The following is a 23,539-nucleotide window of genomic DNA, read 5'->3' on the forward strand; positions in this document are numbered from 1 at the left end:
CTGCAGCACAGGCAGTATGAGAAAAATAAAGAGCTTTTTTAACATTAAGCACCTGAAAGTGAGCATAATATGTGCTCTTTAAATCAAGGGGCTAAATCAAGGGTGGGGAACCTTTTTCCTCTCGAGGGCCATTTCAATTTTTACAACATCCTTCGAGGGCCGTACAAATTATTGAACTCAACCTCTGCTTAAAAAAACTAAAATCACAGCCCATTCATTTCGCCTTTCTTTCATGCTGTGCAAAGAAAAAGCAACCTCTTAATCCAGATATCTTACCATGACTCGCGCATGCACGTGCACGGTTGTGGCATGACCACCAAAACAGAAAGATATGGACACAAGATGTGTGCAAATGTATTTAGTTTCCTATCCATGTGAACATGATTTAAGTAGGGGGGGGGACCTAACCTCCTCTAGGGGGGTCCGGGTGCATGCTCCCCCGGGAAGATTTTTATTTTAAATGTTGAAGTTAAAAGCATCAATCTGGTGCACTTTGAGAGCAACATTAGGAGATCTATGGATACATCTCTCAACACCCATATGAAACAGATCTGTAAACAGATTTACTTTTTCTTTATGGATATTTTACAAATCACTCCCCTTTCAAACTGTTTTCTTGTTATTTTTAACAACTTTTTTTTACTGTCATATAGTATTTTATACCAGTTTACTTTATTCTCTTATTTTTTTATAACTTATAATGATCATATAAAGATGTGCCTTTACCTCACTGGTTGTAGAAAAAGCTTCTTATATTCGTTAGCATAGCTAGCTAACCAGATGCTAATAACAACAAAGGTATTGACAGTATGATCAGTATGACAGATGAACAGATCGCCACTGGGCTTTCAACTAAAGACACAGCCACGCAAAAACTGCGGCATGTGTACGGCTCCTTATGGGTACTGCAATTTGTGAAGTGCCGGAGCGACGTTCTGGTGCTCTCCGTCAGAACTGCACCCCTGTCAGACGAGACATATACCACGTGAAGACACGTTCGGCTCGTGCTGTGTTCAAGGACCCTGGAAAAACAGGCACTCGCTCGTTTAATTATTTTGCGGTCTAGATTTCTTTAATTTTATTTTCTTTTTCGTGTGTTTATAAATTACCTTGAGGGCCGTACCAAATGGTCTCGTGGACCGTATACGGCCCGGAGGCCGGAGGTTCCCCACCCCTGGGCTAAATGTTGTAAAATGCGCTAAAAGCTAAATCAATAATTATTTTCCCTCTCTATTCATTTGACTGAGCTGAGACTGGCAGTTTGGAGGCCGGGCTTAAGGAAAACCCAACCCATGCTCTATGGGCCCAAAACCCCAGATGATCCGGATACTTTATGAATCTATAGTCAGTCCATTTAATGCACTACTGAGCATTTTTCATAGGAATGAACAGGACCCCGCCAACAACGCTGTATCCAGTTCTCTTTATACATCCATGTACTTAACTGAAGATTTTGTCCCTCACAATGTCATCTAAGTAGCTTAATCTAATTTAAAAATGTTGACTTCAACACTTCTACTACGTTTGTTTCTGCCACAAATCTTATCAATGATTTATACCAACAGACAGACACATTTATTACTGAGAGCTAACTTGCTGCTATCACATGCAAATTGCAACACTTGCAAGTCCAGCCGTGTTTGGTTCCTTCCTACCTCCTGTGCATTGATGGAGTGCAGGCCGTTGACAGGCCAGTCCACCTCAGGTAGCGGGGATCCAGAGCCGTTACAGATGGCCGTTACTCGATCCCCCTCTTTAACGGTGAGGTTGCTGTGGCTGACGCTGATTTCTGGCAGGTCTGAAAGCAAAGAGAGACAATGAGATGGAAATAAAGTCCACACATGTAGACAGAACATGCAGGATGTATATGTGAGCTTCAGGAGATGTAAGGTTTCATTAGGGACAAATGGGCTTGGAGCTGAGAGGTAGACGTCCTGATACATTGTTGGCTTTGTTTTCTGTTTATTGTTGTCGTAAGATTTATAAAAAAAAAGAGAACACAATAATCCTATTAAAACCATTTTTAGCTGTTACAATTCCCAATCATTAAGGTCAAGGGTTTGTATGTCTTTGCTAGTTTTCACACTTACCACAGCTGCTAATGTTCATAACCTGCAGCACTTTTATCTTCAAGCTGTCATCACATTCTAACTGTTGGCTGCTCAGCCCCGCCTCCCCTCTCTGTTGCCATAGCTGCAGCCAGCGAATCTCACAGCCGCAAGTAAACACCACCTCCTCTAAATGCCTGGAGAGGAAAAGACAGAAATAATTAAATAATTGGCGGTGTTAGAATATGTGACATATTCCTGTTTAAAATGCTCAGCAGAGTAACAAACCCAACAAATTACAAATTACAGCACTTCATTAAACGCTCACACGTATACACAAACACAATCGTGGGATTACTGGAAGCTTCACATATTGGTGATTATGTTCAGGGGTTAAGTTGGGATTTGATATGTGGGGGGGCTCTGTATGGAGGTGCGAGAGGGGCGGAGGTCGAGGATCTCATTATTTGACCTTAAGGGATATACACTGTGGCCCTAAAGCAACTGCTCCATTATCTGTATCAAATGCACACATTGATGCCACCAAATGTCACAATAAAAATATAAAGTAGGCTACTACAAATAAACTGGAATTCATTTACATCTTAAATTATTAATATATATATACACAAAAAACACAAATATCCAACCTTCAAATTGCTTTTTTAAATCAACACTGCTCTGCACACTTGCTAAAGAACATTTGTGTGGAAATCTCAATTCATTTGTAGGACTGCGTGAGTATGGCCAAAAGTATGGGAGTAAATCTCACTGTAAACTATTTAATCATCACCAATTCTGTGTTATTATGACCGATCATAACTCAGATTTATGCAGACATACATTTAGCATGGTGTACAGGGCCGGTTTTTGGCATAGGCGACATAGGCGGTCGCCTAGGGCGCCAGATCTGGAGGGGAAAAAAACCTTTTTGACTGTTTGCGCTCATCCTAATTTTCAGCCTTGATGTAACAACATTCATAATTAAGTAAAGGTAACACCCTTTTCACCCCGGTTACACTTTTCATTTGCCCTGTACGATGGGCGCTGTAAGTGATGAAATGGGGGGTGTTGGCTTATCAGGCGCCCGCAGCTCACAGCCAAAGTGGGCGTGGGAGCGAGCGAGAGAGATAAATGCAATTTATGTAAACAAATATTTCCAAGGCACTCCTTTATAATTATTTGGATAAACAGGTTTGAAATCATTTCAATGTATACTATAGGACAGTAAACCAAAAATATCGTTTAAAACTTGAGATATAAAAATATGCATAAATACATTTTAACTAGGTAAAATAAGATATGAATGAACAACAAAAATAAAATAAGTTACATTTATTTGTTATTGGCTATGGTAGGTTATTGGTTATGTTCACATATTTGATTATTAAAATGTAAACCGATCTTTTTAATATGGTTGTTTAGAGTTGTACCCCCTAGATCTAGTCTCTAGTAATGTGTGCTTAAAGTGCACCAGATTGAAGCATTTTACTTTACATTTTCAAACATTTCTTCACACACACACACACACACACACACACACACACACACACACACACACACACACACACACACACACACACACACACACACACACACACACACACACACACACACACACACACACACACACACACACACACACACACACACACACACACACACACACACACACACACACACACACACACACACACACACACACACACACACACACACATATACACACACACACACACACCGCTGCAGACTCTGCACGAAGGAGCCGCGGTGCTGCAGCTCCTGATCGGAGCAGAGACACACGTTCACTAAGCGGAAAAACTATATCATGTCACAGAGATCTGCTATTTTAAAGTAAAGTCAACACATATCGACCCTAAATAAAGTCTATATTAAGAACGAGAGATGGTTTAATATATGGCTTAAACAAATGACAAATGAGCGAGGGTGATGACGTCAGAGCATCGTCCTATGTGCCGGGGCTGAGCCCCGGACAGCCCCGGCCCAATTTAACCCCTGATTATGTTACACCTAAGTGGTATTTTCTTTATAAAAAGGTTAAATTATTTATAATTTGTCATAATTCAGCTTGCATTTCAGATGGTGTTTCGCTTCTGAGAGGAGAAAATGCTTATTATACAGTTAAACGACAATCCCATTCAAATTAGGAACAGTGAAACACTACTTGAATGTGTATTTTCAGAACAGTTGTTTTTTGGTCTCACCACTAACCGTAACTGCCTTCCATAAGTGTAATACAGTTTCAGAGGCCCTATTATGCTAATGTTCATCGTATATATACATACTGCCCGTGCTGCAGCACCTCTGTTCACCCTCTGTCTGAAACCAGAGCCCAGTCTGCTCTGATTGGTTAGCTGGCCGGCTCTGTTGTGCTTGGTCAACCGCTTAGAGATGTCCCGGCCCTTAGCCTATCATGTACAATGTGTTGGAGCGTAAATAGTGGTGCAAGTCTTCTATAGTGATGTTGTTACTATGTTACAGAAGTAAACAAAGGAGTCCAATGGAGGCATTTCAGTCAGGGTGGGGGAGCGTGTGGGAGAGAAACTCCCTCTGGAGGGACATTTGAGAGTTTAGCTTTATATAGAGTCATTTGCTACTTACTTGTATACCTCTTTTACAGTAAACTTGTCTAAAAGTCAATGTATATATATATATATATATATATATAGCCCAGTGGGCTTTACAGTTTGTACAGAATACGAGTATGACACCCTCTGTCCTTTGAACCTCACATCGGACAAGGTAAAGAATTCCAAAGAAACCCCACAGCTAATGGGAACAAATGTGAGGAACCTCAGGGAGAGCAATAGAGGAGGCTCCCTCTCCCAGGATGGACAGACGTGGAACAGGTGTTGTGTGTAAATTCAAAAGATAATACATTGTCAACATAGTCAGTCCAAATGCTAGAAAAATCATGTGAAAAAGATGAAGATGGATCCAGTTTGAGCTCGACAATCATCTGGGTGCCATCAAAGAATAACAGGATCGATAACAGCTTATCGGTTTTTGTTACTGACCAATCAGGTAAAGATACCAATTTAGAACTGGTTCTCGATACCCATCCCTATTTGTCATGATCTCATGTTTTGTGGTTCTGTTTTCAGTTTTCTTCTTCTATGACTTGCCTGTGTTTATTTCCTGTCTTTGTGTGGAACCTGTTTTGTTTCTCTTTATAGCAGAGTCACACAGGGTGTGGGGGACACAGGGTGTGGGGGACACAGGGTGTGGGGGACACAGGGTGTAGGGGACACAGGGTGTGGTGGACACAGGGTGTGGTGGACACATGGTGTCACCCCTATTTGGAAGCGAAGCAGGATATCCAGACTTAGAGCAGGTTCTCTTTAAGGTCAGGCAAACATTGGTTTCTTTTAACCATGGCCACAAAGGTTACTGTTGGGAAAAGGCATGACAAAAACAAACTCCACCGTCAAAGTCAGACACTTTGATGACTCACCCAGGCACCTAAATCCTCCATTAAAGCACAGTGAAACCCAAAGGTATCATTATTCTGACTGCTGGTATTGATTTTGTGTTAAGCTTCTTTTACACTCTGCAGTTCTCTGGAACAAACACCATTCTGACCTGAGATCTGTCTTCAGATGTATTCTCATCTGTTCTATTTTTAATATCTTTTGGAGGATGGATGTTTTTCTTCTAGTTCTCTTGTTTTTCATTCATGTTCGCACTTCATGTATTGATTTATTTTGAACATGCATTTAAGTGTTTGAAGGACTCAACAATGCAATAGCTGTATTTTTCTGTTTAAAGCATTGAGTGATTTGGTTTCTAAATACAAAACTTTTCTCCAGATGGTCAACTTTATGATAGGTAATGATGCCAATGTAGGGACGCTGACACCAGCTTGATCAGCCTCGGTTAGTCTTTGGAAGGCAACACCTGCTCCATCCTTTCTCTTCTGCCTCCAGCACCTCTCATTATACTCTCACATTCTTTCTCCTGTCTAAAGTCCACAGACATCAGCACATGATCAAGAAACACAGCTCAATGATCAAGAAATGATCATTGAGTTGGGCCCCCTGAACAAAAACACACCTGTATGCTATCATGGCTCCAAATCAGTGGGACAAGCTCCCTATTGATGTCAGGACAGCTGAAAGTATACAGATATTTCAGCACAGGATAAAAACACACCTGTTTCAATAAATAATTAATTAAATTAAACTCTCTACTTAGAAAGGTTTAGCTTATTTCAAGCCAATGCAGCTGTACTTAAAATGGTTTGGCTTCTTGAAAAAAAAAAAAAGCATCAGTTAAAGGTGGGGTAGGTAAGTTTGAGAAACCGGCTCGAGATCGGTAGAATTTGAAAATACACAACCGGAGAAAATCTGCCACTTCCTTACAGAGCCCCTCCTCCAACACACACGAACGCGCACATGACCAATGAGGGCACGAGATAAGTTTGTGCACAGATGGAAGGCTGACAGGCAGGTAGGCCATCCAGTTATTTTAGCCGGGCCGGCTAAAATGATTGGTCGTGCTTTTTACAGTACTACATGTGCACGTTCGTGTGTGTTGGAGGAGGGGCTCTGTAAGGAAGTGGCAGATTTTTTCCAGTTGTGTATTTTCAAATTCTAGGGCACTCGAGCTGGTTTCTCCAAAATTACCTACCCCACCTTTAAATTAAATGTTATACAATGTGCATTAAATGGGACATCCTCACTCCTTATGCAACATTATGAAACTACAGTTTAATTTAAATGAATTTGAAGTGAAATAGTATGGATCTCTGTAGGTTGATCTCCTGCCCGCTGTTACATGTATGTTTGATTGAGTTTTCATGGCCTTTGTGGCTACAGCGGTCAAACAGGGAAATATAGGATTATTATTGAGATGAAGCCACATGGTCAAGAGCACCTTTACCTTTTGATGCTTCATCTTTGCACAAACTACAGAAATCAAACCGCAGCCTCACAGACCCAGAAACAAATTACAGTCAACGCCTGCACACACCACCAGTTAAGATAGCCTATTTAATTATTTCTAATGAGGTAAGGGGATTCAGTCATTTGGGAGAAGTAAATCACTTTGAACCTAACCCTTAGTGCATCGAAAAGATGTATGTAATTGACAAATAGCAAGCAATCTACAAAGTTCTAGCTTTGAGAGAGAGGATGCAGTACGCTACCGTAGCTTATCAGTTTAGAGCTAATCAGATTAACAATTTAAAAGCGAATTCACTTTTAATTTCACTCTGCTGTAAAATTCAATAAAACTACTTTGAGTTAGAGTTAAGACCACTGCTTGCCATTATTTCTCTTCAATTTTATATTTATGGTAAGCACTTAAGGCTAACGATGACTATTGTTTGCACCAGAGACTGCAGCAAGTGTGGGAAACATTGGTATAAAGCACCTGGTTAAAAAGTTTAGAAATACATCTAACTTATCAGTCATTTTCATAATAACTTGCACTCCAAAGCATTCCTCCTCAGAAATGTAAATTCATCCATTTCAGGTATGAGTCCTGCATAGTCACATACATCATTTGCGGACAGCTTTTCCTCTATAATGTGTCATTCCATGATTCATGAAGGTGTGAAGGACGGAGGGAAGGGATGAAGGGGCGGAAGGTGTTCTTTTTCTTTCAGTGAACCATGTAGTTACACTGGAGTTGATTGTGCGGTTGACAGTGGAGAGATTTACTAACAACAGTGTTTGCTGGTTGACTGAGAACAGCTGTAGGTGAAGGACAATTTCATCACCATCTACACAGAAACATACACACATGCAGTTACACACACCAATGATGCAACACAAAATGTGTTTTTATCAGTGTTCAATATAACTGAAAGAATACTGTACATCATTTAAATAATCAAAAAAAGGTACAGTATACACCCTTGGACATTTCCTTTACCTTCAATCAATTGGTCTTCTGGTAATTTAGCAATTGTAAGTTTTCCCAATTTTCTCAACTAGCTAGCTAGTTTAATTGTAAGCTAACTAGCTTTAAGCTAACCCTTTCAATGCTTAATCCTTCCCTTTCTTCATCCCTCCCTCCCTACATATTTTCCTCTCTCCATCCATTCATCCCTACAGTCCTTTGTCCAATAGCTGGTGCAGGCTGCTGGGGCTATTTGCAGCGCTGAGTGTGGGAGACTCACTCACACACACACACACACACACACACACACACACACACACACACACACACACACACACACACACACACACACACACACACACACACACACACACACACACACACACACACACACACACACACACACACACACACACACACACACACACACACACACACACACACACACACACACACACACACACACACACACACACACACACACACAGCAGAGATGGAGGAGTTCTTTCACACCCTGCAGGTGTGCTGTGATGAATGCTAGCTATCTAGTGTTTGCGGTTGGTGTGTTGGCTAAGGGGAAGGGGCAAGAGTAATGAACATTTGTTGATCTGGACCTCGAGCTGAATGCACACACACTCTCTCACACACACATGCACACACACACCCACAACCTTGAGATCAATAGGTGCATTATTACAGCCTTAGTTTCAGGTTTGATAAGTATAACAAATTGGCTGCAGAAAAATGCCTAAGGACTGGAAAACCGAGTGAGATGGAGCCAAATAACAAACTTAAGGGTATCCTCAAAACTTGAATTTCACAATAAAGCAGTCAAATAGTTCCCCCATATATAGTTTTTCAGAAATTATGCCCCTCCCCTTCCTACAGCCCAGAGAAAACACAGTGGATTGTAACATTATTTTCATTTAAAATTCCTGAGGATGATTTGTAGTGGTTTTATTCCAAAAATAAGTTATATTTAAAGGATACAAAAAACGTATTTTATGTCTCCCTTCAAATCAGCTAAAAGTTAAGATGAGCCGCTAAACATTACTGCAAATAATCATTTCGATAAATAATACACACATAGTTCACGGCCATACACAGCCCTAACCCACCCGCCCCCCCTTTCCAAAAATAAAATATCTTCCTACACGCATGACACTGACCACACACACACACACACACACACACACACACACACACACACACACACACACACACACACACACACACACACACACACACACACACACACACACACACACACACACACACACACACACACACACACACACACACGTTGGAAAGTGGGATCTCAGCCAAGACCAAAAGCAACAGCAGACTCAGGATCAGTGTTTAGTCTGATTTCTGCCGGTCTGCTGGCTTGTATTCATTAGATCTCATTAGCATGTCTGAGGAACCCATATGATGTTATTATTCCACACCAGAGAACAGGGGTTAGTAAATGAGGGAGGCGTAGGTGTTATCTCCTGAAGGAGGATGAGCTGTGATGAACCTGCCCAAATATCTTTACTTTGATTAAACTTATGTTACGCATCTATTACCAATAATGATATTGCTGTTCATGTGTAGTAGAATACAAATGATCAATATTCTCTCTCAAACGTGATGAAGTGAATAATTAACTTAGGTTCAGAAGCCCAGTTTGTGTCATTATTTTTAAGATCCACCTTCTGTTTCCATTCAATTCATCCATACTCATTCCTAAGACATCTTTACTCACATCCCTTTATCCCACCCTCCCTTTATCCCACCCTCCCTACATCCCTTCTGCCCTACATCCCTTTATCCCACCCTCCCTACATCCCTTCTGCCCTACATTTATTTGACCTGTAACACCTCCCTTTCTTTATCCATTCTACATCTATCATCCCTCCCTCCCTTCACCCATACACCCCTTCTCCTGGCATTACTTTGAGCCTCATCCCTTCCCCACTATCCATTCCATCCATTCAACGCATAATCCCTTCCTTCCTTCCTTCATCCGTCACATCATCCCTTCATCCCTTCCTACATTCCTTCAATGCTTCCCCCATCTCTATATCCCTTCCTCCTTACATCCCTTCATCCCTTCCTTCATCTCTTTATGCATACATCCAGTCAACCTATTTCATCTTGTGCAATCTGTTTTGAAAGTAAACAATATCAAACATTCTTCATTGAAATAAATAGGAAGTAGAATCCAGCCAGCATCACCATATGTTTTCACCTGAGTGTGAGTGCAGGGCGACAGCACAGTGAGGCTCCTGTCTCCACAGGACGTGTGCATAAAGACTGAAACGCTATCGATGAGTGTGATTTCACAGCAGGACAGCCAGTCGGAGAACGATTCTTTATGACCTACTGACCTTTCATCTATTCATGAGGTGTGACGGTAAACATAGCAGGGAGCTACAGTATTACTTTCTTTTTCATTGGTGAACTAACTTTTTCAACAAACACTGGTTAAATAAAGCTTTTTCATCGTTCTTTTTTGCAGGAGCTGATATTATAAATTGAGATGAACAGAGTGGTGCAGGAATGAGTCCTACATCCCAAACAGAGTTAGTATTTTACCATTTCTAGTTCCCTCATCTTGAAGTTTGTTCTACGACATAAAATAGGTCAATAAAAGGTCAAGTTTGTGCTAACTCCCAGACCTTATTTCAGGTTTCTAACCACAAACACTTTACAAAAAACATTGACTTTGAAACGTTGAACAGGAAGTACTAAAAAGTATTTTCCAGTCTTTGGGACTCATTACTGCACCACTCTATTTAGTAAGTGTATAGCCTTACAGCTTTTGCTAATTGCATATACTCTACGCATCGGATCCGTTGAGATGATACTGCTGAACAAAACGTGTAAGTATGATACAAAATGAACATTTAGATGTGGGAGTTTTGGTCAGGTACAGCTTGGCCTCATTTTATGTTCATGGTAGAGGGAGCTACATCTCCTAAATGTCATGTTTTAGTTTGATCTTCATTCTTTTACCATTTGAAAGGTGCAGCCACACAACATATTACAGTTTGCCTGGATTGTGTGCAGTCAGCACATATTGACAGGATTAGGCTTGGTTCTGCTAGTTACACTCATTCTTATGTTTTGTGTTCTTACAATTGCTTGCTTGCCTGCATTTTGAGTGTGGATGCATTACTATGTCAAGGCAACCATTTTGTATCTACAGTTTCTTTGTTTCCATCTTTTTTTATTATCCTTTTTTGGGAGAAATTAAAAATGTTATAACATGTTGAAATGTTGAACGTAGGATAGCCAAATCCTCAATCAGCAAAAAAATAAAAGTATTTGTATATCTTGCCAAACATGTGACACCCAATCAATAGGTAATGATCGTAATGCAATGAGGGGAACAAATGAATGAATTCTTTGTTTTTTATTTTTCATGTAAACTAGCACAGTGTAATTGAGTGATTACAAATGATGTGGAAAATGATTCATGGTATGGAGGCGGAGAACATTGGCTGGGTAATTAAACATGACTACTCACATCCCCAGCAACATATTAATACAATGTGTTGCTCTGTGACTCATCCAACAGGACACTTGTCTTCACGTGGCTCCCTGTGAGCACGACTTAATTAAACTTCTTTCATTAGTACATTCTTTAGGCCTTAAAATCATGTCCCCCCCCCCCAAGGTAGATCCCAGTTTATCTGGCGCTGTGCAGCAAATGCAATCTTTGCTCCCCTGACAGCAACTTAATTAACTCCCTCATTTACCTGGCCAGGGGGGAGGGATGTAAATGAGTTGTAGTACTTTGTAGGGGAGATAACCTCACTCTCATTCATATAGCACAGATAACCTCTCACTTTCATTAAAGTGTGGGGCAGATAGGCAGAGACAAGATGAGGGTGAAGAGAGTGAAGCAGAGAGAGACGTAGAAAAAGGTCCTGATGCTAAATATGTTGCTAAGAGAGTTGTACATTCAGCTGCTAATAGAGCTCCGTTCATGAAATGTCATTTAGTACAGCTGTGTTTCTTGTTTTATAAAGTACAGTGCTGTTTAATTGTTTAAATAGGAATTCCTCATTTATATGTGTTTGACTGCTGTATATAAATGTGTAATCATATCCATAAACTGATTCTGTGTTGTCACAGTTTTATAAAACAAGAGAAACCAAAAGAAGCTTCAGTAAATACAAGAAAAGTCAAGCCTTGTGTATTTATTGGAGGACTTTTGAAAGTAGGCTCGCTGTTAAGCTTTGCCTAAGATTACGCAATGCAAGTTATATTATATAGTATCATTTGCTTGGATTTACAAGGAAACAGAATTTGATTTGACCACATGGTCTTGGCTTGGGAGTGGCATGGTCACTAGTTGAAATACCCACATGGACCAAGTATGAGTGTATACTCCTAGGCCCTGCAAAGGGGCCACTGGGGGACACATTCAAAGACTGAAGTCAATTTTCCAACATGTTCTCATATTCAATTCTGAAATAATGACCTCTATTAACAACATTCAAATGGATTTATGTTGACCCTACATATAGACAATGTCATAAGCAACCCTGGCATTACAAAAACGTAAGTTACTGGTACATCCTCAGTAATAATAAGGCAAAAATAAATAAAATAATGTGTGATTAAAAAGGTTCCGCTGGCTATCTTTGCCAATCAGAGGTTATCCTCTGGCTGCTGTAGCACCTCTCAGACTCAGAAAGGTTCAGCTATGAGCTAAATGTGAAATGTGCCTCAACATTAGCAGTTAAGTTCATTTGGAGGTATGTGAAAGGGCCCTGCTGCTCTCCTCTAGCATGTCCTGTGTCCTGTGGACCCTGCACACACCCTGCTGATTCCACTGACACACACTTGTGATTTGTTCATGTTCCGTTCTGCTTTTTATTCATTACATTTTTATAAATAAATAAATTGTTATTCACGATGTAAAATGTTGTCTCTCATTAGTGTCATGACACAAGAGCCTGGTCAACTGTTAACATATATTTAACATTTCTTTGGCAAATATTTCAGGGTGAAAATTGCTAGAAATATATTTCTTTGTGTAAAAGAAAGAAATGTAAGCATTTTTAAATGGCCTTTGATTAACACTCAATTATTGAAAATAAAATACTTGTAATTAATTACAATAATACATTTGCATATAATATGCTTAATTTATATTTTGTTTACTGTAAATTGGTATTTCAACATGTATATATTTTACTTTTTTAATGCTGTTTTATCTCTATTTTGAGATGTTTACATTTTAGAATGGTTTATTTTTACCCTTTTAATTTATCTTATGTGCAATGCCTTGTCTTTTACACTGCTGCAACGTAAACATTTCCCAAATTGGGATCAATAAAGTACATCTTATCTTATCTTATCTTATAAACAAGTACTTATAAACCTCTAACATAAACCTATTTGTAGTTCAAAGGCAATCTTGTATTATATTAAAGTGGGGTAATGAGCACATATTTTGCACATTGGCAGTAGTTTGGTTCAGACAACAGATTTCTAATAAATACCAAATATAATCCACCATAGGCTGCACATACATTCAGTTTGACAGATGTCAGACATTCTCATCTCTCCCTTGTTAGCATGTTATTATCGTAATGACAATCCCTGTGAGGTTGAATCTGAAAGGGAGCAGCTGACTCACAGAGCTATGTTTAATCTCAAAGAAATCTATGGAGCGTAAAAAACAATGTGATCCAATTGAAGAAGACACAGCCGAACATGCTCCCCCTGCAGTCACACGCTGGAGTGCAGACCTATTCTGGGGTCGCTCACAGAGAGCCTGTGGTGTGTGCAGCACACCAAGTATCACTACCTGACTGTCTTTGGGAGGATTTGTCAGGAGGCTTCATCCTGCAGTTCTCGGCAGGCGGGTGTGTGTGTGTGTGTGTGTGTGTGTGTGTGTGTGTGTGTGCCCGGCAAAATATTTGGACATTTCATGATTTGGATACGATAGCATGCAACGGTTTGGAAGGAATGTGCACATGAAAGAAGAAGCTGAGTCTGCTCTTCAGAACGTTTGTTTAAACACAAAGAAAACAGAGGGAATTGGCTCACTGTCTGACTCTCATAAATGTCCCTGCAGATGTGAAAATGGGGTCATTTTGAGTCATTTGTCAAATAATTGAACCGTACTAGTATTTATTGTATACATCTGTATGTTGATATGTTTTAATTGTTAGTGTGATAGGCACGAGGAAATATTTTAACGTTTGTTGATTATTATGTGTGTACCTGCCCAGGGCCTGCAGATGGAAATGAGCTTTCAGCTATAATCTGGCATAAAGCATCTCTTGTCTTTTTGAGATCGATGTATTTTATTGCATGGTCCTTGTTCAATAAAGATATATAAAAATAGTAGGTAACACTTTATATTAAGGTACACAAATTAACCACCAACTAGTTGTTAGTTAACATGCATATTAGAAGTATATTGGCTCTTTATTAGTCATTATAAAACACTTATTAATGCCTTGTTCTACATGACCATATTCTACAAGTAATAAGCCATTAGTTGAGAGTTTTTCCTTAATAACCCTCTAATTAGTGCTTATTGATTGCAAGTAAGGAAGTTGTTGTACATGAGTTTTGGTCTTAATATGCTCTGCTCAATATGGGCCTAATAAGGCAGTAGTAAGAATAGTAATTCTCCCATAATAACACTTAACAAATATGGTCTATTCTTATATAACAAGACATGAAACTATAAGTGTTAATTGTGTCTAAATAACTCAAAATGAGGTATTTATATCTAAGAACATGTTCCCTATTTTAAAGTGAAGTCTTGTTCATAACATGACAATCACGTTCGAGCACGCTTGAATACATGCAAATAAATAAGTGACCCTTATTTAACTAATAAGTCACATCCAGAAACCTCTTTTACAAGCGAAACCCAACCAGAAGTGGGAGTGTGGAAACCATATTTGCCGAAATCTTTGAGGCGATCAACTATGATGATGATTAAGCTTTGTAAGAGCTTGTAAACTAGCTGCTTATTAAACAATCCGGTCGTGGTCATCGTCTCTCAACTCCATTCTCGTGGCTCAAGATGCTCATCATACTGTTCACTGTTAGCAGAACATGTAAAGGAAGTCTTGTTCTTGTTATCAGCTGGCTCCACCGGAACCCCAGAACCTTTGGCCCTTTCTGTCAGAGGCTCATTCCACATCCCTTATATGGAGGCACATATGGACATTCAGCATGAACATCCATCTCTGAGAGTCTCAACCTCTCCTTATTTCTACTAGGTTTTCAAACAAACACATATAATTGTACATCTATAGTTTCAGGATCTCTAATAATACAATTGGGTATTACAGGAAGGTCCTCCCTTTCAAACTGTACCATAAATACTCATCTGTGGGAGTATTTGCAAACGATGTGAGTGACCACTGTGTTGTAGCCACAATTAGGGACACTAAGGTCGCCTCGCATTATCATAAAGAGAGACACAAAACATTTTGTGGAGCAGGGTTTTGTTCATGATCTGTTTGGGTTTGATTGGGGAAAAATGGATCTGTGTGATGATATAGAAACTGCATGGTCTTATTTTTATCTTGGTTTTATGGAGATCATTGATAGACATGCACCCCTGCGTACATTTAGAGTGAAGGGACGAGACAACCCTTGGTTTTCTGCTGAACTGTCCAGTCTCCTTCATGAGAGAAACAAGGCCTGGGCAAAGGCTAGGAAATCAGGCTCAGAGGTAGAATGGCAGCGTTTTAGGCAGCTAAGGAATAGCTTCACATCACAAATAAAAAGTGCTAAGTCGAAGTATTATCTGTCAGTTACCACAAAGAACCTAAATAATCCTAGAACATTTTGGAAAACCATTCAATCGTTATCCACCGGTGAGATCCGTAATGAGCTACCTCCGTGCCTTACCACAGCATCTGGCACTATATCGGACAGGGCCACCATGTTAAATTGCTTTAATAAGCATTTTGTGTCCTGTGGCTCTCTGTTTGATTCTGTGACTAACTCTGCTTCTGTGAACACCACAGTTGGTGACTCTGAACAATGTGGTCTGGAAAACCCTTTCAGTTTTACTCCTTTTACTGTTAATGTTGTTCGTGAAGCCTTAACCAAGTTAGATCCTAAGAAGCCGGCCGGCCCGGACAACGTAGAACCTTTCTTTTTAAAGATAGCTGCAGATTTTATTGCTCCACTTCTCACTACTCTTTTTAACCTCTCCCTCAGCACAAACACAATTCCAAAACTGTGGAAGTCAGCGTATGTCCTGCCTTTACTAAAAGGTGGGGAGGCTACTTTATTAAATAATTATAGGCCCATCTCTAAATTGTCAGTTCTGGCCAAGGTTCTTGAAAGCCAAGTGAGTGAGCAGGTAAAGGAGTTGTTATGTAACAATGACCTACTATGTAAACATCAGTCAGGTTTCAGAAAGCAACATAGCACCATCACTGCCACAATGAAAGTGGTGAATGATATTACGAGTATTTTAGATAATAAGCAGAGTTGTGCAGCTCTATTTATTGACCTTTCCAAAGCGTTTGATACCGTCGATCATCACATCTTAAAGCAGAGGCTAGTCAGTATTGGCTTATCCAGCCATGCAGTGGGGTGGTTTGTGAACTACCTCTCTGAAAGGTCCCAATGTGTTCACTTTGATGGGCTGTCTTCTGAGTGGTTAAACATTGCTAATGGTGTTCCTCAAGGTTCTGTTTTAGGTCCACTTTTATTCTCCATATATATCAACAGTTTAGGTGAAAATGTCGATGGAGCTACTTTACATTTTTATGCAGATGATACCGTGATGTAACCAAGGTAATGTTTTTTTCAAAAGCCAAAAAGACACCGGAGACCGCTTTGGATAATTAGCGCGTTCACACCGGAGTACTTTTCCCACAATAGTTCATCAGAACTACGATATATTTGCATTCACACCAAAAAGCCCCAGGAACTAAATTAGTTAATCAGAACCATTTTTACCCCGTTTTCAGTCCCTGCTAGAGAGCAGGGACTTTCGTGGGAGAAACAAGTTCACACGTCTGATTGGCTGTGCGGAATGCAAACCACTTTGAGCGTCAGCTATTTGATCCTATCTTATCTTCTACTTTACACCTGCATTTTGTACACTGTCCCTGTCTGCACCATGTCCAATGTTGTCTCTGTTGACAACCTCCTAGGCGATTAAACTGATCTTGTATCTTGCTTATTTCTCCTTAGGAAAGCGGGCACGGGATGACAGCTTCCTTGATGGCGATGGAGGACCGCCATGCCATGGTCAGCAAGGAGAATGAGGACCTGCGTGCCAAGGAGATGCACGACGAACGGCTGCTGCATTCACACAAGGCCCAGGAATCGGACGACCAGCTGCTCATGGTGATGCCGCGCCATGCTGACTCGGCGGCGTGCCAGGTGGAGGTGTCGGCGCGCCAGGTGGAGCAACAAAATACCTTTCAGGCTGGGCTTCTGGCAGTGCTAAGCGAGCTGATTAAATCCAACAGGCCTTCAATAAAAAAATTAAGAAAAAGTTGTCGTTGTTGATAAACTGTACAATGACTTGTTGGGAGCCGTGTGGTGCAGTGGTCTGGTGCGTTGGTGTTCGGATCAGGGGAGCACAGGTTCAAACCCCACTGCAGTCAGCATGTCGTTGTGTCCCTGGGCAAGACACTTCACCCCAAATTGCCTACACCTGGGACAGTTAATTTTGTATTATTGTGATTATATATATATATATGCCACTGTTATTAATACTGACACTTCACTTTGCACTAAGGTGTGTCTGCTGCTGAGCCTACCTATTGTTATTATATATATATATTTGTTTTGATACTACTGACACTTTATTTGATATTGAAAATGTTAACTTCTATTTACATGCATACGACACACCTGGGACAGCGTGATGCTGTTATTGATATTGTCTTGAGTGTGCAATAAAAGAGAACCTACATGGCGATTAAACAGAGCCTGTATCTTACATTTTTCATTACATTTCATGTAACTAAGCTTGCTTATTTCTCCTCTGACACTTTATCTTTACAGTGACCTGTGTAGCATCCTATACATCACATGTAAGTGATTATTCTGATACCATCATGTTTCATCGGTTATAAACTGGCGAAGCTTTATTTATTGTGGCTTTCAAAAAGATAATTTCATTGTATTTCAAAATGGCGTCCAACACAAGCACTATTTATTTATAGAAAGAGAAATGGTTAAGTTTGTTATTACCAGTGTTGTGAGTTCAACATTTTTTATTAATTATAGTAAGGGAACATCTTAGGAGTTAGTGTAGTGAGTTTCAGAGCAGTGTAATAATTATTTGAACTAAAACTAAATGTTTTTATGAACATGACATGGGGATTTGCTAACTTTTGATTTCCCCCATTTTACACGACACAAATGGAGGCCACTATGGGCCAAAACTAACACGTAGGTTTCTGTAGGGTTCATGGCAGACGGATGCAGTTGCTCTCAGGAGGATATATAATAAAGGTGTGTTAGCTGCTGAGCCTATTTAGTGTGCATACGACACACCTGGCACAGTTTATTAATTTCACACGTAGCGTAGCGCGTGCATGTCGTCGTCCAATCCTTTTGTCAATCCTTCTTAACCGCCTTCGCTTCCGAATCAGCATTGCTATTGCATTTGATTGGTCGACGATCTGTATTTGTGTTTGCTTAAATAACTCAGATGAAGCTCATGTCTGAGGTCGGAAGGTAAACAGACGCCTCAGCAGGTGGGCGCGGCAGTATACGCGGGAGGTTTTTCTTCTTCTTTTTCTCTCGGTTTTTTGGCGGATTGCAACTTTAAGGTGCATACCGCCACCTACTGTACTCGCCGTGAAGTTGTTTGCGGCCTGCCAGTAAACCCAAAGCAGAAGAAGAAGAAGTGACGTCAGCGGCTCATTTGCCTAATCCATCCCCAGGAACTCATTTTGGTGTGAACGCGATCTGCTTTAGTTCATCAGAACTAAAAGAGCTCTCATGAACTAAAGTTCTCATGAACTATTGTGGGAAAAGTACTTGGTGTGAACGCGCCTATTGTTACTACGCAAGGAAAAGTACTTGAAGTGGTTACCTGTTACAAATACCTAGGTATCTGGCTTGATGATTGTCTCTCTTTTAAACCTCAGGTCAATAATCTGCTTAGAAAGCTGAGGGTTAGGCTAGGTTTCTTTTTTAGAAACAAGTCCTGTTTCTCACTTGAGGCCAGGAAGAGTCTCTGTGACCTTTTTACCTGTGCTGGACTATGGTGATCTGATCTATATGAATGCACCTGCCCATTGCCTGAACAAGTTAGATGCCGCCTATCACAGCGCACTGAGATTTGTCACAAATTGTAAAGCACTTACACATCACTGTACCCTGTATACCAAGGCAGGTTTGCCATCACTTACTGTACGGAGGCTCAGTCATTGGTACACGTTTATTTATAAAGCCATGTTGGGTAAACTCCCGTATTATATCTGCTCTCTGATAACACAGAGAGTTGCAGGTAGCTATTGTCTGAGATCTCATGATGTGGCTTTGTTACATGTGCCAAGTGCAAGGACTGCCTTAGGTACGAAAGCTTTTATGTGCGCAGCTCCTCGGAACAGTCTTTAAAAATAATTGAAACTGAGCAATTTGGTTCCACTGCCTGTTTTTAAAGCTCGGATAGGTGCAATGCTCTGTGATACTGTTGGTACTTGTAAATGTCGATGGGTATGTGAATGTAGCCCTGTACATATGATGTCCTTTATTGTTTTATGTTGTTTTATGTTTCATGTGTAACCTACTTGCTGCAGGTCTCCCTTGAAAAAGAGATCAATGATCTCAATGGGACCCACCTGGTTAAATAAAGGGAAACAAAAAAAGGAAAAGAAAACATGTTCACTGAGCTTTGAAGATGCTGCTACAAATTGTTTTTAGCATGGATGTTTACATAGTTTTATTTGTTGTTTTTTTACTGACGTGTGCTTGTGTCTATATTCAATATGTTAGTTCTCTCTTTTTTATAGTTTTCACCATTCATCTGGACTGCCTTTTTTGCTGTAAATAAAGGATTTTTTATTTTGAATTTCATTAATTTTCAAGTCATTCTGTTGCTTCACGCTCCACTAAACGTATCCAACAAAACTAAGTGCCTAATCTTAACCCTGGCTCTAAACAGAACTTCATTGTAACGTGAAAACTAACCTTAAAGTGTGTGTGTGTGTGTGTGTGTGTGTGTGTGTGTGTGTGTGTGTGTGTGTGTGTGTGTGTGTGTGTGTGTGTGTGTGTGTGTGTGTGTGTGTGAGTGAGTCTCCCACACTCAGCGCTGCAAATAGCCCCAGCAGCCTGCACCAGCTCATAGCTTGAAATATCACACTATTAGCATCCAAGCAGCGCTGCTTTAAATATCCCAGAGAGCATCGCTGGAGGCTTGTTGACAGGCTCAAGTTGGCAGAACAAGTTGTAACACACACATATCTTTATATATAAAGATATATATACAGTGGGTTCTTTCACAGTATCCACAGTTGGAGTTGCAACATAAACTTTAATTCCTGAAATATCACTGTTTAAATCAGTGGAACCATTGGGAACCAGTCAATATAGACAGATAAGTAAGTACCGATCATGGCAGGCCTAAGAGGCCTATATTACCTCAGCTAATCTCAGCTGTTTCACACATTTTACCAAATGATTCCTCATTACTTTTTTTATTACAACAGCAAATAACTCTATCACACCCACTCAAACCTGTCGTAGGACTGATTAGTAATGATGAATGCAACAGGGTTCTTACAACTCAACTGCAAAAAATCATGAATACTAAAATATCCCTCCCAAATGTCCTCACCTGCTCTGCCAAGTAATTCTCACTAAATATTGACAGCTCAAACGTCACCCCCCACACCCAGCCCTGCAACAATGATCCTTGACCTCACCCTCTCCTCTACTGCATGCCATCCACATAACCTAACTGCTGTTTTCCACCTCAAGAACACTGCCCGACTCCAAACGGCCCTCTACTTTCCAGCTGCCCAAAACACAAAATCACCAATAAACAGAATTCCGCCACCCGCCAACTCACCTCCACCCGCCACCGAGACCCCATCATTCTGGTCCATCACAACCTCGACTGCCTCCCAGTAAATAGAGGACGGACTTCAAAATACTGCACCACCTACAAAGCCCTAAAGAAAGGACCCCCTTCCCCTGTAACACCCGCTGCCTCGAACATGCAAACACCTTCTCTGTTGCTGCCCTAAAAAGGCTCCCTTACAAACTAGCTTTTACTGCTAAAACCAGTCCATAATCCTTTCTATTGTAGTTTTTCATACTGCATCTTTTTGTTGTATGAAATGTTTTTGCAAAATTAGGTTGAGTATTTAGAGAATCCCTATGTAACTGAAATGTATTATTATTTGTATTATTATATTGTTGTCTCACAGGACTTGCTTGTGCCTAATGTACGTTGTTATAACAAGAAAATGCCATATGGGAGAAAGTGGCTGAATGGAAGTCAGTTTATTACAGTATAAAAAGTTCCTGAGTAACTCTGTGTATAAGTGAATAGCCGCTTTCACACCAAGTACTTTGCCATACTTAGTGCCGGCACTTAGTGCCCCGACACTTAGTACCCCCATGGAACTAAGTACAGATCGCGTTCACACCGGAATAAGTTCCCTGAGGGAAGATTACGCAAATTAAGCCGCTGACGTCACTTTGTCTTCTTCTGCTTTGGGTTTACTGGCAGGCCGCAAACCACTTCACGGCGTATACTGCCACCCGAAGTCCCCGGCCGGAAGTCCCCGGAGTTGGGGACTGGCTTCAGTAGAAGCTGCTGGGACTCCCAGCAGCTTCTACTGAAGCCTTCCGAGTAAATCACCAGAACGCCGACACCTCCTCATCTCCACCGCTCCCATGTTTTTTTTTGTGTTCAAAAAACTGTTCAGAGTTTTACGGGGCGTGGTTTGCAATTCGCCCAGCCAATAGAAATTGGTACTTTTTTCTCCCCAGGAAAGTACCACCTCTCTAGCAGGCACTAAAAATGGGGGTAAAAGTTCCCGGCACTAAGTGCTCTTTTTGGTGTGAACGCAAAATAAGGGGTACTAACGGAACTAAACAGGAAAAGTACTCCGGTGTGAACGCGCCTAATTATAAGCCATCGGCAAATATACTGTATGTTCCCATAGATTGCATACTTAAAGACTATTTAGGAAATATTTGCTAAAGTCATCAAGTCATCAACCATTTCTACAGAACAAAGTCATTTTTGGTTACTTTGCCTTCTTACACATTTCATTTTTGGAGAAATATCTTGTTCTCCCTTAAACTGGTAGACATTTTGTTTGGGTGGACTGGATAGGGCGTGAGGTGACATCACATCTTACAGGACTAATGAAGGGTTGACTTTCAGGACAGTTTCCCTTTTTCACAACAAACATGGCCGCTGACATACAGCCATAATGAAGCAGTAACTTCAATGGAGCTTTTCTCAGATCACCTCTTACAGATCCGATTTATTCTAGTCACTGCATACTCTCCTGAAAAAGTCCTAGACTTTCTGTCATGCCATTATCCGGCACAGCTTTTTATCCTCCAGCTAGAGGTGAGACGTTCACACACTCCCTCTCATTCCTCTGCTTTTCATGTCCCTGATTTCTACAAATATTTCAGCCTTGTACATTTTGCTGCTCTCCTCACAGAAGGAGCAGCAGTTCATTTCAGGAATCATGCAGAGAAAATGAAAGAAGCCGCTGTCATAATATTCAAAAAGAAAAAGCATGTTGCTTCAATTTCCAGTAGTCCAGACAGATCTCCCTACAAATGGAGGATTCAGCACCATGGACAGCAGCCATGTGATACTTTTAAATGTGACTATACTCCCAGTACAGATTGTATTTGTGTTTCTCCCTGTAGCTAGAGTTTCAAGCAGCAACAGCAGCATTAGAGTCAAAGACTTTGAAACAAGGACATTATCATCACAGGAGGAAAAAGCTTTGAAATGGAGATGAGGTGGAGCGTGTAACCTCACTGAGGAGGTCTCTGCCCCTCGAGACAGGTAGAGACCCTCCTCTTTTAGATTTCACTCTTTGATATGAAGACGAGCAGTGTTACCATGATAATGAGAGCACAGCGGTTATTTCATGTCTAATTATATTTAGGACATGATGACTCAGCAGTATTACTGTTGGGTTCCTTTGTGTATTTCTGCTATAAAACCAGGGCAGAGCCAGGTAGTGACGGGAACTCCCCAGACTGAGGATACATCTGGGAGGGTAAAGTGGAGAGAAGATCTTGCCCCTTCTAACTAACAATCACTGAGGAGCCTTTGAGCAAGGCCCTCTACACAAATGGCTAGAACATATTTTGGTTACATTGGCAGCAGCAAGGTGTCAATGTGGTCAGAGAAATCCTAAAATAGACAGCTTTGCCCAAAGTAAATCTTGGATAAAAAATCTGTCTGACAAAAAAAAAGACAATTTTAACACTGAGATAATTACTATGACAAAATGTCCACTCTTTTGGCCCCTATTTAGAAGGTTGCATGGATTCTTGCATTCATATTGCATTCATTTAAGTGGACAGTGCATTACCAACTTCATATTGGCTAGTTAAACACCCATAATCTGGACATGAAAATGACAACTGCATCCGTCTGAAACTAGCATGTATATTACAATGACACT

General features: G+C 40.6%; 1 protein-coding gene across 1 annotated transcript in view; it reads right to left on the reverse strand.

Annotated features, from left to right (window-relative positions):
- The window catches only part of ntrk3a (neurotrophic tyrosine kinase, receptor, type 3a), a 182,832-nt gene that overhangs the window by 93,554 nt on the left and 65,739 nt on the right, over nt 1–23,539 (reverse strand). The window contains exons 5-6 of the mRNA XM_034141125.1: nt 2,091–2,245; nt 1,656–1,798 (exon numbers count right to left, since the gene is read on the reverse strand). Of these exons, the coding sequence (XP_033997016.1) occupies nt 1,656–1,798; nt 2,091–2,245 (298 nt within the window). The remainder of the gene's footprint in view (nt 1–1,655; nt 1,799–2,090; nt 2,246–23,539) is intronic.

Source organism: Trematomus bernacchii, unplaced genomic scaffold (genome assembly GCF_902827165.1).
Source record: "Trematomus bernacchii unplaced genomic scaffold, fTreBer1.1, whole genome shotgun sequence".
Taxonomy (NCBI): Eukaryota; Metazoa; Chordata; class Actinopteri; order Perciformes; family Nototheniidae; genus Trematomus; species Trematomus bernacchii.